The sequence below is a fragment of the Serinus canaria genome, chromosome Z (genome assembly GCF_022539315.1).
Source record: "Serinus canaria isolate serCan28SL12 chromosome Z, serCan2020, whole genome shotgun sequence".
Classification (NCBI taxonomy): domain Eukaryota; kingdom Metazoa; phylum Chordata; class Aves; order Passeriformes; family Fringillidae; genus Serinus; species Serinus canaria.
Window position 1 is genome coordinate 60,301,438 of NC_066343.1, and position 16,443 is coordinate 60,317,880.

Sequence of the window (16,443 nt, forward strand, 5' to 3'; positions counted from 1 at the left end):
TGAGGAGGGAGGGAAAAGAAGGTTATGTTAAGAAAACATTGGGGTTTGGAGTAACTGACATGCAAACCAACTTGTCTATGTCAGACTGAAAATCTCTGTATGTTCCAGTCCTTAAGGGTGTTTTAAAGTGAACCTTTGTCTTGTGCTGCCCGGGAGCACTAGGGAGCACTTGGATTGGAGAAAAAACAACCCTTTCCCATTTTTTTAAATTTACTTCTTTCTACTTTTCCCCAAGAAATCGCCCACATTTCTAGCTTTCACCACCCTCTCCCCGGCAAATTAAAAAAGGAAGAAAAGAGGGAGTGAAGAGAGGGAAGTCGACAGAAAATAAGGAACATATTCGTGCAATTTCACAGCAATATCCCCGACAGAAATATCCCCACAACTATTCCTCCTGCAGCATTATTCAATTGTTTTGACAGCAGACATTGATAAATAATGGTCATACTTGACTTGTTAAGCAAAAAGCGTCCCTTTTATCAGGAGCTTATACTTAAAGTACAGGTCACTTCAACAATCTCAACAACGAGGCTTTGGTATACAGCACTTTCTTTTTATTATTTTTTAAAAATAGCAGAACTCAGCGAAAAGCCTGAGCTCTCAGTTCTTTAGATGTCTTACCGTTATGTCTGATCATGCCTAGAGTAATATCACTTTTAAGGGCAAGGGATGGGGTGGGGGAACAAGAGACTTTCTAACGTTATCGATTGAAAGCTAAGGCATCCAACTAGCCCTGATACAGTTGTTGAAACGGAAATTTACAAGCTGGTCGTTAATACTTGCAATAAAATATCACACTCCTTTTATTCACTAACGACCGGCTTTGCATGCAATATTTTATTTCAGGTATTTTAGCTGCTAACCTGTAAATATTTAAAAGAGGGAACTTTGTTCATTATTTAATGTTAATATTATTATTATTATTAATATTATTATTATTATTTTTTCTATTCCAAACGCTTATCTAGTGAAATAGTCCTGAAGATATAATAATTCTACATATGGCGCTTTTATTTCACATCATATTTAAGGAAAGAAAAAGGACAAAAACACATAGAGTTAGACATATAATTCAAAGACCACGGTACAATCTTTTCTTTTTTTTTTTTTTTTCTTTTTTCTTTTTTACTTCAGCAAACAAAAAAAAATAGTCAACTGACATGAAAAGTGGCAAGTCTTCCGATAATAAATAATAAATTACTTTATAATTTTGCAATGCAAGAGCAAACAAAAGGAGTGATTTTTTTTTTTCTTTTTACTTGTCCTATTTTCTTTTTTTACTTTTTTTCCTATTTTTTTTTCTCTAGAGAGTGAGAGATAAAGAGAAAGGAAAGAGAGAAAAACAGTCGTTATAACCAATGACTATACACATCTCTGGGGGAGGGGAAGGTTCTTGGGCGGACACGTTTCAAACACAATCCCGAGACGCTTTGTGGCAAAATAGAGGTATACCTTGTTGCAATGTTTTTATAAATTCGCCTTTAAAGAGGAATTCAAAAATCTATTTTCAATCGCATCACACTTAATAGGGGGTGGATCTCAACCAAACAAAATCAAAACCCCACTACAGGCATGCTAGAAGAGACCCAGGAAAAACCCCTTGTTAAGAGTCAACTAAAAACAACATTGCAAACCAATGCAGCTCCACCTTCCTGCAAGGAATCTTTCAACACTGCAGGGCTGAATCGTCTCTTTCCTGATGATGGAAAACCTACTGGAGCTTCTTTTGGCAAGGCTATCCCCAATATAGAAACAGCACCATTTGGAATGGGAGGGACCAGATAGAAAGTCCCTCTACCTTGGTTTCTCCCTAAGATGTGCAGTCAAATGAAAAGATTTTTTTTTTTTTTTTTTTTTTTTTGAGATCCACGAGTACAAATCCTTTATATTTGGAAAATGTCTTTTCGATACTCCTCTGATCATTGAAAAGCACGGGGTTTGTGGTTCTTTTAAGTATTTTTTTTTTTCTAGTAAGATCCCATGATTGTCTTCACAGTGTTGCTACCATATTACCTTGTCTTTTCAAATATGACTCCGTTCATCTCATGGAGCAGTTCCTTGCTAGGTTCGTTACAGGGTTGTTAAGTATTCTTTCCCCCTAAATTTCGAAGTCCCAACACGTTCACTTTCCCACTCTCTTCAACAGGGGTGAGGGTAAGGGCAGAAACAACAACAACAGATATTGGAATGAATGTTCCTCATGCCTCAATAGGACTGGCTACCATGCTGTTGGGTGTATCTGGCAGCTGAGAGGACATTGATGCTACTTCACTTCCAGTAGAATTGGAACCAGGTCCTCCTTCTGAAAAATTAACCTGCCAAAAAGAAAAAAGAAAAAAAAGAAAAAAAGAAAAAAAAGAAAAAAAAGAGAGAGAGAGAGGAAAAAAAAAGAAGAAAAATAAGAAAAAGAACTGTTGCTACAACTGTAAAACTCAAAGAAAAGTAGCAGGCAAAGAGGAACACAAAAATAAATATACAAGGCATGCAGCCAATAGGCCTGATACATCTCCACGGGAGGCTGTGTCACTGCTGGTTGCTCTGTTTAGCTTCCCCATTGACTTCACAGGAACCTTCTTCAGGCCTTCGGCCAAATCACCAAGAAAAAGTAGATTAAAAAATGGAAAAAACGAAGACTGAAAAAATCAAGCAAATAAACAAACAAACTTATTAATGAGGTCTTCTTCTCTGTCTTGCAAGAGTGGCAATCCCAAGAGGGTGTTCTAGTAAATTATTTAGGAGTGCATGTGTTTTCTTGACATGAAACTGAAAGATTACTTTTTTCCCCTTTTGTGCACATACCAAAATAAACCTGGAAGGAGCATCCAGGAGCAGAAGGCATTTGAAACCAGCCATCCGCTTTCATTCCTGATTCGAGGCTGGTGCTATCTCTTCTTAATGAGAGCCTGTTTGATAAAAAAGGTCACACTATTCCATCTTAATGTGCCCTGCTGCTCCCGTTAGTTTAGGAGTAGTGCTGGGAAAAGGCATGACTTGAAGGGTGGAGCTTTGTTAATCCAGAAGCATTTATCTGGCACCTATTTAGCTGGCCAATTCTGTGATTAAGGCCCCTTCCAGGTTAGAGCCGCGTCTTGATCGGCCAGTGAAGGGCCTGTTCCTTCCACTGTTCTTTAGCTCTTTTCAGTATCACATATTATGTTGAATGTATATCAATATTAACTTATCAGCCTAATGGTCTATTTACCTATATATGTATGTGTATTCGGACTATCTGTCTTCAATCCTGCCTTTTTTTTCTTTTTTTTTAACTATTTAATACAAAGCCTTACTGCATCAAAGATTTTTAAAGTCTTGTATTTTGTTAAGGCACAGTAAGTAAAGCAATCAGAGGAGATATTTTTTCTCTTGTCTGATGGACAGCTTGATTAAAGCATGAAAAGCAGTGGTTGCTTTAGATGTAAGAGGATGCAAATAGCCCCGCTCCTGTGCTACAGCTTCCTGAGAAAGCAGAGTGTGCCAGCGAGGGGAACACACTGTAGACTGCTGTTGGGCAAAGGAAAAGGGATTCGGCAGGAGAGCATGATACTAAACTGAAAAGGTCTGAACACAGTGCTAGATTCAGCTACAAACCTTTGTCTACCATCACTTGATGTAAATTAAAAAAAAAAAAAAAAAAAGCAAAAAAGAAAAAAAAGCCCAACAGATCAAAAAAAGATTTGCATGTTAATTATTCGTAATTGTCATTCTGAATCCCTGAAATACTATACACAATGCACCTTTCTCTTTTAAATATCTGGTTTTAACAGACCTAGGCCAGGAAACTAACTTAAGACTGAACTTTTCTCCTTAACTCACCTTGTTGTGCCTAAGTGTTGTTGGTGATATGGCCCCATATGGCCATATGCGCTGCCAAGTGACATAGGCATAAGGAAGTGAGTTAAGGACAGAATTTCTTCTAAAAGGTCTATTTTGTTTTGGCTTAAGGTAGTTTATTATGTTGTTTGAATTTTTCACCTAAATATGTACTAGGAATTTCCTTTCCAAAGAACAACACTAAATGTAAGCTATATGTGTATATAGATTAATGTGTATACATGGATACATAAAGTTATATCTAGAAGTACATGCTTAAGACACAAACTTTGAAATTTTAATCAAAAGTTCCTATTTGTCTGACAAAATAAAGGCCCTGGCTGACACTAATCATATACCTAAAGTTCATCCTACAGTATAAAGGCAAAATCAGCCTGAAGTGGGGAGGGGTGAATTCTAGAAATTGCTTTCACAGACATATAATTAAATAAAATTAAAAGACATATAAAGAATGTTTTGGTGAGGTGCTTTCAGTTTTCAGGAGTGTGCGAGCTATTATGGTAATAAAGGCTCGACCTGAGTCAGGCCTTATCCAAACTCGCACTCAACCAAGAAATATCTCTGCTGTACACTAAGATCGATTTTGCACCAACCTCTGTGAAATCAATTCAGTTCTCTGCTTTCACATATGCAGTCGTACACGCCTTGCAATTTCTAGAAAACCCAGTTAATCTGGTTTGTTTGTCTCTCTGAGAGCATCTGACACCTGGAGTGAATCGCCCATTGCTCTGACCCGGGTACCGGTTGGCTCAGGCGGGGAACCGACACTTACTAGTTGCTGAAAAGCAGGTTGGTCTATGTCACTCTGCAATGCGAAGTCACTCAGTACTTTCCAGGGTGGCTGGTAACTCTGCACCTCCACGGGGTTCGCCTGCAAACCGCCGTCATGTCTCTCCGGACTAGCAGCCACCATTGGAGTTCCTGTCATCCCTTGGATGTTCTGTAAACAGCCCAGCAAAAGATGTTAATGAGCTTGGTTAGCTTTATTGTGTATAAACGCTGAGTCAATAAACTGCTTTCTATCTTATCTATACGGTCGCTTGTATTTGCTTTGTTAATCTGCTGTGAATGTCTTACTCTATTCTGCTCTAGGTCAGCCTGTTTCTACTCGCTGCATTTATCACGGTGGAAGTTTACTCTCTTTCCCTTTAATCCTCCTATTCGTCTCAAGGCATATCCCCTCCGCCCCAAGCTCTCTTGAACATGAGCACTCTGTATCTCGGCTGCCAATGGACGTCTCAGAACGAGAAATGGTTAATCCTGCTCCCCTCTGTAGTTCGCGTCCAGTCTGGCTTTGTTTTGCGTGACCTTAACTGGATCGTATATCCAGTACACAGTGCACAGCAAACCTGGGGTACGTCATTAGCGGGCTCTTTCAAAAAAAAAAAAAAAAAATCTCCAGCCCTCTCAGTATGCCCTGTAGTGCAGGCACAGTGTACAACATAACTCCAAGCCTCGACGAATAGATTGTTCAGGCGAGTTAATAACACCGTGCTTTATTGCATTCCGACAGGGTAAAATGAAACTCCTTAAATTCCACTTAATTAGGCAGCCTTATGAATTAATAGTCATTCTCGGGTCAGTCAATATACACAGGGAGGGTAACAGACTCTTCTTCAAGTAGACTTACAACAACAATAAAAAAGAAACAAATTTGGCTTAAAATGGAAACAGATAACTTCTGTTCTGTTGAATCCAGTGTATGCCACTTGTTTACATCATCGATGCACATATCTGCAGAACAGAGCTCTACATAGATAAAACTATATATAAATTAACTTGTAAACACTATGGTAATTCTGAAAAATTTGCATTGCCTTTGTCTCTTTCTGCAATAAGTGCACTGACAAATACACACACTTCGGGGTATATAAAGTGCCAAGTAAAACACCTTTTTTTTTTTTTTTTTTACTTTTAATTTTTTACTATTTTTACTTATGGATTTACTCCTGTTTAAAAACACTGAAGAGGTCAAAGGCATCATTTTCTCCTCAAGCAGCCCTTTGCATTTGCAGTATAAGTATTAGACGAGACTGGGTTTATTACATCCCATAAGCTCAGCGGGTCTCATTCATACCGCTGAGAAGTTAGTCTAAACTACTGCGTATTCTCAGCCCCACAAATTCGACGTGCGCTTAAGCAGCCTAAACCGGCTCCTCGCTGTGGTATGTTTCGACTGCATTGACAGCAGAAACTAACGGGTAATCGCTAAGCGATATCGTTTTCTTTGTTTTCAGGGAGATCGCAAAAAATTAGCACCATCAGACCGAGCCCTGCGGCTGTCCGGGCCGGACATACACCAAGCTTTTCTCCTTGAGAATTCAGGCAGACACGGACAGAGGCTGAAGCCACTTACAGTTTTGTCATTGGGCTGCTGCTGCTGAAGTTGCTTCATCATAATGCTCCTTTTTTTGTCCTTGCATCTCTTGTTTTGAAACCAAACCCTGATGACCCTCGGGCTGAGGCCAGTCATTTCTACCAGCTGCTCTTTCATGAGGGCGTCAGGTCTGGGGTTGGCAGCGTAGCAGGTCCTCAAGGTGTGAAGCTGTTTTTCATTAAGGACAGTCCGGACTCGGGTTGTCTTCTCCGGCTGCTTGTGGACGTGGGGCCGCAGAGCTGGCTGTCTGGCAGAGATAGGTTCTGCTGTAAGGGAAGGGGAAGGGAGGAACAGGATCCCCATGAGTAGGAAGCAGGGAGTCTACAGAGACTATGAATCTAAGCTGGTGGGACAGGGGAAGGTGGCGGGCAGGGGGGCGGGTGATGAACCCTCTTTCAAAGGCCATTCAAGCACTCAGATCTATCGGAGCTGCTTCAGCCTCCTCTGCTTTATGCACTGGTGGAGTGACTGACATTCTGACTCTACAGACAATTAATTTGCAAAAACAAACCACCCCCCTAAAACTCCTAATGACAGAAGCTTGAACCTGTATGAAACTTGACAGGGGAGGGCAAGTTAGCTAAGGTGTATGTGCGCCAGGAAAGAAGCAAGAGAGTTTTGTGTATTTATTTCCCGACAAATCACCAAAACAGAATTTTGGCCCGAAAATTAGGGAAAGAATACTTCTTAAATTAATCATAATTAGGGTCTGCTTCTTGTATTGTGAATCTAGCTCATTTTAGCCAGAAGCAGTGATAACGTGCAACAGCTCCCGGCAGTTTGACGCTTCCAAACCAGAGCAAAACAAGCCAAATCCTCTGCACCATGCCAATGGAAAAAAAGCCCTGTGAGAACTCCGTCTCTCAAAGCATGGAAGATGAGATTTATCTTAAAAAGCGGACGTGGTAGGTGCATTTGCTTCTACTTTGGATGAATAATTAAAAAATATCTCTGTAGCGCTTTTAAAAGGAGAGCAAGCCCACCAACTAGTAGAAACTGCCAAGAAATGCAAAACTACAGATGGCATCACATCAAGAGCTCAAAGTGTTCCTGTGGTTCTGCTATTCTTCTGTGAGTCGTGTAGCTCTACCTATTATGTGTAATCTGACCCGGTCGGGGGAAAAATAAAAACAGTATCTTTTTTTCTTTTTTTTTTCTTTTTTTTTTTCTTTTTTTTTTTTTTTTTCCTAAACTGTTTAGCTAACAGTCAGAAGTGCTCTCTTTTGTACAGTCGGGTTCCAACTTTTCTAATTGTAACAATACATCAGTAAATGCGATGACGACAATACGAAGGCTTCAAATCTTATCAGTATTGTACCTGCCGACACACTAAGCCTTTCGGACACATGGCACAAACACGATACAGGGAGCACAGCCTCTCTAGAATTCTGCTCTGACCAGTTACGGGATTATTTCTCCCTATATATAGATATGTCCCCTGAAAGCAGCTCAGAAGAGGGAAATGAACCAGTTTAGAATAGCTGTATTTACAACTAACTTTCCGAGTTACGGTCACTTGCAGAGCAAAAAGGCCGGCCAACCTTGTATTGTCCAGCCTAGTCAGCCTCAGAGAAGTGCCCCTTCCTAAAGCTAAGGGTCTCTGAGTGTCTGACGTTCCCGTCGAGAACTGGAAGTGTGATTGAAGTTGTAAGGTGGGACGACTCTGAAGTTACAAGGCTGAATTTTGAGATGAAATTCTCACCAAATTACATGAAACGTTTCAAGAAGGCAAGAGTCACTTTAAAAGGCAATTACGGAAGATTAGCTTGTTGACAGTTTTAAATTACAGCCTAAGCGCCAGCCTGTAGTTATGAAGTCTATCTCTTTTCAGACCCTACTTCCTCCAGCGCACAGAACAGCTTCTCCGCTCGCTCCTGAGGCAGCGAAGGGGTCTGAAAGCTCAGACCTGCTCTCCGCAGCCGCTCGTCCCTCTCCGGGTCAGGCTCAGGGCTGCCCCGGGCTCAGGGAGGGAGATGGAGGAATCCCGCACTCGGTGCGCGGTGGGGGCAGGAGGAGGGCAGGCTGGAGGGTGGGGGCGCGGCCCCTCCGCAGGTGTTCCGCCTCACGCAGCCCGCGAACGCGGGCATTTCTAGCGGCAGCTGGACCCGCAGCAGCCCGAACGCGGGGCGCGCCTCCGCCGCCGCCTCTCCGCGGGCGCGCACGCTCAGGCCCGGATCTCCAGGGAGGCGCGGGACGCGCTGAGACCATGGGGCTCTCCCCGCCGCCCGGAGTGGGACCTGGTATCGCCAAACCCCGCGGGTTCCCGCGGCGCTGGGCGCGGGCGGTACCTGCCATCTGCAGCGGCCGAGCGGGATGCAGGGGGCTGAGAGGGTCCCCGCCGCCCAGGCTGGCCCTCTCCACCACGTCGTGGTCCGCCCGGCAGAAGAGGCCGTCCTCCCGCAGTGCGAATTCATCGCCGGGGATGAGCTGGCGGCTGCAGGCCACGCAGCGAAAACACTCGATGTGGTACACCTTGGCGCGGGCGCGCATCACGAAGTCATTCTTGCTGAAGCCGATGCTGCATTTGGCGCACTTGATGCCGTATAACCTGAGCAGGGCCCAGCCCAGAAAGAAGGAGAAGGGAGGGAAGCAGGGAGAGCACGGGAGGGGGAAGGGGGAGGGCAGGGAAGGGGCGGGGGGGGGGAGGGGAGGGGGGGGAGAAAGGAAAGGGAAAAATAAAGGTTTTCACTCCCGCTCGTGGGCAGCCCCTGGCCCCGCTTAGACGCGCCACACGCAATCCACTGCTTTAAAAAGCATGGAAAATACAGAAGTCAGAAGAGGAAAGGAATAAGTCGGATTCACACTCAGTCGGTGTCCTGATCCCCGTGCCATAAAAGGCGGAGTGGACACAAACACACCGGTGAAAGAGGAGAGTTGGGAGGCAGAGGTGCAAGAAGAAACAAAAAGCCGGCCGCGTTTCTTCCCGAGGATATCCAACCCCTCTCGCCGCAGCGCTCGGGCTGCTGCAGGAGTGGGGCCATCCCTGCCCTCTCCTTGCCTCTTCACCTGACCTAGCCTGTCCTGGGTCTAAACGAGACTACCCGGGCACACCAAGGAAAGGCGAAACTGCCGAAGCTGCCATCCGAGACACAAACGTGCCAGCTTCACCAAATTGTGATACTTTTCGCGCGGAACCCTCTCAAGACTCGTGCCGCTTGATGTGTGTGCGGACTGCCGTCACCTTAGCCTCCGGGACCCAGCAGGGCTAACTGCCAGCGCAGGCTCTCTTTCCCTAGTCTCCTCTCTCCAGGTTAATTTAATACAACAATATAAGCACAACACACATGCCTCCTCAGGCTTACATACATAGTACCGTAAATCCTCTCTCCCGCCCCCAAAAAAAGGCAGTTTCAGTGCTCTGACTCTGCAGCTTGTCTCTACCTCAGCGTCCCTGCCCCGTCCCTCCTCCTCCTGACGCTCCCACCTTGAGCCCGGGCTCAAACGCTCCGGTAGGAATGGGAGGGCAACCTCTCGCTGACAGCCCCACAAAGCAAATCATGATTTTCTGGAGTGGGTGGCGGGCTCCTCGTCTCCCATGGAGGAGAGGACGACAGCTCACCCACAGTAGACAAACATAAGAAAACGCTCCAACTCGGGCGTCGTACTGCACACTCTCTCGCCTCCCAGAGGGTGCTTATTAGCCAGAAGTCCTTGGTATGATTAAAATTAACATCTTGCCACAAATGTACGGGTACATGCGCTAAAAATTGTGCTGGTACATAAACTGTGAAAACTGTTCTTAAAACTGAGCTACTGTTATTTATCCCCACCAGTTTCCTCACCAGTATATTTCTTTAGAGATACAATCTGTAAAGTACTCCTGTGAGTATACACTGCTTTAGCTTTTGTGGCTATAGAAGTCTACTAATCCTATATTCAGAACTACATATACCCGAATTACACAGTTTTGAGAAGAAAAAAAAAAAAAAAACAAACAAATAGGTGAACGGCAAAAGAACAGAGGGATCGTAAAGTAGGTGCATTCATAGGTACAAAAGTTTCGGTGTTTGCCCACAAGTTTGACACTTAGAGATTGGCTCATGGTCTAATTCAAAGCCATAGTGCCCGTAATGTACTTTTCCCTTTTTGAATTGTAGAAAATTAAATGTATTCCGTATTAATTTAAAAGACCTGATTTTTTTTTCCCTGCTCAAATTTCTTCCGCTTAGTTCTACAAGGAGGTAAGTGAACACATTTCAGTCCAAACATTTTCCTTTCATTTGAATTTAGGGAAAGGACAACATTTAAGAGAACTGTTCGAGCATTCTTTTAAAAATAAAGAATTAAAAAAAAAAAAAGCTCTGGTTTTCGCCATTTTAGAACTTGGAGAATAATCTCACAATGGCTTGAAGGAATAGTCTGCTTATAAATTGTGCACTAGAGAAGGAAAGGGGGTTTTATTTCAATTCAGAATTATACAGAAATCAGAAGATATCTTAGGTGGTTAGGTGGTTTGCTTCCAAAATTTTCTGAAAAAAAAAAATTTGTTCATACCTCAGTGTCATACAAACTTATGATTTGGCAAAGCCAGTAGGCGACACTGAAATGGATCACCATGACCCAGGATCACAAATAATAAACACACTCGAAATTCCTGCTTTGGTTTCTCTATAGTGTCAGCATTGGCAACTCTCACATTTTATCAGTTACCAGATTTTAATGTGAGGAAGGAAGCGGTCCATTATCTAAATATACCCAATTGTTCGCGAACAGATGATGGGCAATTTGATCTGCTCTGTCTAATTCATCAGTACAGATAAGATAAGAAAGAAAAGGCAGTCAGATATCACCAAAGGGGTTAATATTTAAAATAGATTAAATGTCAGTTATTTTAGCTAAGAAACATTTCGGTCTAGGTTTTAAGGTCCCCATAAAAGGATCGTCCAGTCCAAAGGAAATTTGGGCTTTGTTTTTGTTTTCTTTTTATTTCTTGTTTTTGATAGGCCTAGTTTAAGTAGGGTTTTCTTTATATTTTTTTTCTACCCTTGTATTTATGTTTACGGCATACATGTTTGAAGTGCCCTTCTTTTGAATGCCACTATGTCTTTGCAGAAACACAGAGATGCATTTCTCAGGTTGTCTTAGAAAGTGATCTCTTCCATGTTGTTCATAGTACCTACACTACTGAAAATATTATTCATTATCGAATCTTCCCTTGGTTAGAATCACAGGATGCATTGCCAAAGTCCTCTGAAAGGTCCTACTCGGTCCCAATTCTAGTTCTAGTAATACAGATATTTGCATTTGAAAAGAATAAATAAAAAACTTCACTACTAACTTTTATCTCGCAGGTCTATTCACGGGAAAACACATAAAAACATACCAATTATCTTTTACCCGCTTCCTCACATTTTTCCCTCTTAATTCCTCCCTCAAATTTTTAAAGTAAAAAAGAAAAACAAAATTTCACCGAACAATTAAACAACATAAATGGCGTACCTGATATAATCTCTTTTACAGTAGGTTTTGCCATCCCTAACAAAGCACGTACAGGTCTCGTCCAAATACTGATTACACTCTGCACACTTCAAACACGCCGCATGCCATTCCAAATCCGGAGAAACCCTCAGAATATACTGATCGTGAATTTGATTGCCGCAACCAACACATAGGGAAATCAGACGTTTTTCTGAAATGAAAATAAATACATGATTGACTAACCGTTTACTCTCCTACAGAGATAAACACACTTTTAATGTCATTCCCTTATAAAGCGTATTGTGGGAGCATTGTTTGGTTTCTGCCTTTTTTTGTTTGTTTGTATATTTGGGGGGGGGGTGTTTGTTGGGGTTTTTGAGGTTGTTTTTTTTAAAGAATATTACACTTTTAGAAGGTAATTGTAGTGTGCTATCAAAACCTTGCCTCGCTTAGAAAGGAGGCAGAACATATGTTAAAAAAAAATACAAATGTGAAGAATCTTTGGGGTGAAGGTCTTCATTTCAAAAACCTTGCATGGAATCAAAACTCCAAACTCCCACGTTGTTTAATTTTTATTTTATTGTTGGCTTGTTTGAACGCCCTGCCTTACGAGGAGAGTACCTATGTGTTTCATTCCATATTTTAGGAGGCTCTGACTGGAAACGATGAAGCATTGGTGGGGTGCACTTCCCACTGAGCCCTTTCCCTCAGAAGAAGGGAGTCGAGGCTTCTAGCAAGAACAAGCATCATTACGGTTGTCACTTGCTGTCTTTTGCAAGTCTAATGCTAATACCCCTAGACCGACTAGGCGCTGGATAGTCAGACAGCCTCACCGCAGTCTATCTCTAGAAGAATTTAAGGCTCCGTGGTTGGAGATCCCATCAAAATCCTGTCTGCTCCCCAAACTTTAAAAGAGAGTAGGACCCCAGGCTGTTAACATACAAGGCTACGACAGAGCAAGCATGCAGGCATGGTAACAAAGGCACCTTCTCTACCATTCAAATGAAGTTCATCACTTTAGCAGTTCTTCTGCCTGAGACGATTACAATAGACAGCACATTTATTCCAACAACGGTAAAGATTCCGCCTTACTTTTTGGTGGGTCTCCCATGTCTCCCATATCTGTAAGAGGGTGTAATGTCCACAGTGAAATGGTGTACGGTTTCGTTTTAAGACCCCAAAGTAGGTTTGAAAGCTGTCGCTAAAAACAAGAATAATAATAATAATAAAAAAATAGAAGTATTAACAGAGGCAAAAAAAGAAAAAATCGAAATCGGAAAAAAAAGGGAAAAAAAAAAAAAAAGAAAATGGTACAAAACACCACCGGCGTGGGAGACACTGTCAGGGCTGCGGAGAGAGAAGGGGACGCGCGGTGAGGCGCGGTGCGGGGCGCGGCGCCGGGGGCGCGGCGGGGTCCGTCCACGCGTAGCGGCGCGGAGGCGCGGGAGCGGTGCGGAGCGGTGGCGGCGCAGGAGCGGCGCGGAGGCGCGGTGCGGTGCGGTGCGGTGCTGTGCCGTGTGGCGCGGTGCGGTGCGGAGGCGCGGCGGAGCCGGACTGGGCGCTGGCGGCGCGGGCACTCGCCTCGCCCTTATCTCTTACTCAAACTTCTCTGCTCCAACTCAGCCCGCTCGCCATTGGCGCGACGTCACGCGCGGGCACGTCACGCCCGCGGGCGGCCATTGGCTGCGGCGGCGCGGCGCAGCTGCCCCATTATCATATTTCAGCGTCTGGCGGCGCGGCCGCCCGGCTCGGGTTCGCGCGGCCAACTTTTCCTCGCTCCTTATTTGTATTTCCCTTTATACTTTCGTCTTGTCGCTCTCCTCCATCGCCGTCGCTTATCTCCCATCACACCTTTCATTTTCCTTCCCGGCCCTCCTCGGGCTCCTATACCCCTTCCCCCGTCCGGGCTTGCTGCTCCTCATGCACCATTTCCGCATGGATATTTACATATACATATAATTATACACACACACACACACACCTATATATACACATATATATACATATGCCTATTATTGTGTGGATATATATATAAAAATATATTTATCTATCTGTCTGTCTCTATATATATACACACACATATTTACATGTGTGTATATATATATATATGCCTATATTTGTGTGGATGTATATATATATGTATATATATGTATTTTTTTTGGTGGTGGTGTTAATCCAACTGTTTTCTTCCTGAGCAATTATCTTTCCCAGGCGGGTGCCACCCTCTGCTTTGCCCAGGCGGAGATGCCCTGAAGAGGGACGGTAGGGCGGACTGGCTGAGCACGACCCCAGCCACGAGATGGGACTGTTTACGTTTCTCCTCCAGCCTCTTTCTCTTAAATTCATGCATAAAATCTTCAATATTTCTGGTAAACACAAGATCGAAGGAGGTACAAATATTTACTTTAAATTGTCTCTCAAGAACTTCTGCCTTTCCCCAAAAAAGAGAATCCCTTAAAGTTCTTATTATTAAAAAAAAAAAAAAAAAAAAAAAAAAAAAAAAGAAAAAAAAATAAAAAGAAATAAAGAAAAAAAAAAAGGTGGAGGGGGTGGGGAGAAGACGCGGACTTGCTGTCGAAGCCGACCTGCGGCGCTGCTCCCTGGAGGCGATGTGGGGAGTCCTCACCCGAGAGCCGCGGCCAGGAGTGCCGGGTGCTGTCCGCGCCTTCGTCTGCGCAGAGGCGCATGGCGCCCCTCGGATTCCAGAAGGCAGTCATCTGAAAGTTTCCCAAACTGGGCAAAACGCATCTTAGACATGGGCACTGATTTCTCTGTGTGCGTATTTCAAAGGGCAGATTCCGCTTGGGCTACTCGGTGCCTGTCCTTCAGTCTGCGCAGAACCTTACCCGAGCACGACTGACCCGTGCTCTTCCGGCACCCTCCCTCTCCACACCTAGATTTAAACCTTCCTTTTGAGTTTGTTTAGATCCCATTTTTGCCTTCTGTTCCATATGGGCTATTATACCGCCCTCATCAACGTAGGGTAGAAGTGCCCTCCAATCACTGTTGATCAGGAAAATATACTTGTTTTCAATGTCCCATGTTCGTAACAGGCAACAGAGTTCGGGTCTAAGAGAGGCAAAGCCATTTTCATGCAGAATAATTTTCCACGGGGAAGTCTGATTGCGATGAAACAACCAAGAAATAGTTCTGAAACTCGCATTTGCTGCTGAGAGAGCTACTAATCAACGGACCATCTTTCATTTCTAACTTACTTTGCAAGATGTTTTCCTTTCCGAAGCTGAGGGAGCAAACACACCTTCCAGGTTTATTTCAAAGAAGAAGCAGGACCCAGTGTTGCCGCTTGCGGAGATAACTAAACTACCCTGAAATGATCTCAAGATAGTGTCAGGAGGTAAAGATATGGTTGTAAACACGCTCACAAAGCTAATTTACATATTCGACGTTTAAATAAACGGTGTGAAATGCAACTCTTCTGGGTGTTCACTTCCACACAGAAGAAACTGGAGGTATACAGATATGCGGGGGTGTTTATGTACATGTATATATAGAAATACATTAGGTATACGGGTAACTATGAATACTTAGACACTTAGGTATCAGAATAGTAGCTGCAATTCTCTGTGTTAGTCGAGTAAAGCAAAAAACAGTTTGAAAGACTTCTGAGCAGGGCAGCTTCAGACCGCCTGGCACGAGTTTGGGGCAAACCATCAGTAATAACCAATTTCACTGAAATTCACGGCTGCAGCGTCTTCCCTGCTCCGCTCGTCAGGGCCGGGGCAGCACGGCCACGCCCGGTTTCTGCTCGTGCCCCTGCCGGCCCTGACGCTGCCGGCGGGGCCGCGATGCGCGCACGGGGCTGGCGCGGGGCGCTCCGCGGGGCAGCGCGGTGCCCGCCCGGCCTCCCGCCGCTCCGGGCGCGCAGGCGGCGCGGCGACCTCTGCTGGCCGCGGGGCGAGCGACCGCGGTCCCGCGCGGCGGGCGCCCGTCGGACCTTTTGTGCCTTTTCTCCCGGTAAGCTGCAAATGTCATCCTCTACCCCTCCCCGAGGGGCACGTAGGGGCCTCCTTCCGTCCGCCACCCCACCACCTCCCCCCCGGGGGTGGCCACGCGTGCTGCGAGCTGAAAAAACGTCCGAGTAATTAAAGGAAAAAAAAAAAAAGAATCACCCAATGGCTGAGAAAAAGAAAATTCCAGGATTTTATGAGATTCGAAGAGAGAAGGTGTTTTCCCATGCTGCATTCTAGTAATTTTTCCCCCCTCAAATGTTTGTATATATTTTAAAAAATTGACCTGCTTAAAGTACAGCTCCTCCCAGATTTGAAATAACACATCTTCTTTTTCACCGTTACACCCTTGATTGAAAATAATTCAATCTGATTGTAATTCTATTAACCCCCACAGCCTAACTTTTAGTTTAACTACTACTTCTGGGAGAGATGACTGCATTTTAAGCTTGATCTTTGGAAATGATGTGCAATAAGAGAGAAACCTGTCTCCGCCCCACAAGCCAGGATTGGGAAAAAAGGAGGGCTTTGATGAAGGGTTTTTTCCCCTCCCGTGCTACTAATTTGCTTACTGTGTATTCGATTCGCGTTACCAGTAAGGCGAAGCTCTATATTTAGCCGGCATCAGAATCAGGTTTAAGGGAGTGGAATAATGAGTGGAACTGCCAGTTTCAATGAATAAGGTATTTAGAGGAAAACCCTGGTGAAGGATATCAGCATACACGTGAATGGGAAGACGTAAACCGAGATTTATACATATATGAGACACTTCCGAAAATACATGTTTTTTTTCCTCCCCTCTATCGTATTTATTTACTTTGGGGATGGAGGCTGGGAAAGTCTGCTAAA

The 16,443-nt window shown here is 44.1% G+C and overlaps 1 protein-coding gene across 1 annotated transcript; it reads right to left on the reverse strand.

Annotated features, from left to right (window-relative positions):
* Positions 1 to 2,069: 2,069 nt before the first annotated feature.
* ISL1 (ISL LIM homeobox 1) lies at positions 2,070 to 12,746 on the reverse strand. The gene is made up of 6 exons (XM_030237224.2): positions 12,719 to 12,746; positions 11,648 to 11,837; positions 8,497 to 8,756; positions 6,188 to 6,474; positions 4,604 to 4,771; positions 2,070 to 2,315 (listed from the first exon to the last, which is right to left on the reverse strand). The coding sequence occupies exons 1-6, from the start codon at positions 12,744 to 12,746 to the stop codon at positions 2,199 to 2,201; spliced, it is 1,050 nt and encodes a 349-aa protein (XP_030093084.2). The 3' UTR covers positions 2,070 to 2,198.
* Positions 12,747 to 16,443: the final 3,697 nt, after the last annotated feature.

What these genes read in the sequence shown, in the direction of transcription:
- ISL1 (XM_030237224.2), bottom strand. Translation starts at nt 12,746, where the DNA reads ATGGGAGACATGGGAGACCCACCAAAAA. An exon ending in TGTAAAAGAGATTATATCAG is followed by an intron (nt 8,757 to 11,647) that starts GTACGCCATTTA and finishes GGCCCTGCTCAG; the next exon opens with GTTATACGGCATCAAGTGCG. An exon ending in AACCTGCTTTTCAGCAACTA is followed by an intron (nt 2,316 to 4,603) that starts GTAAGTGTCGGT and finishes TCTTTTTGGCAG; the next exon opens with GTTAATTTTTCAGAAGGAGG.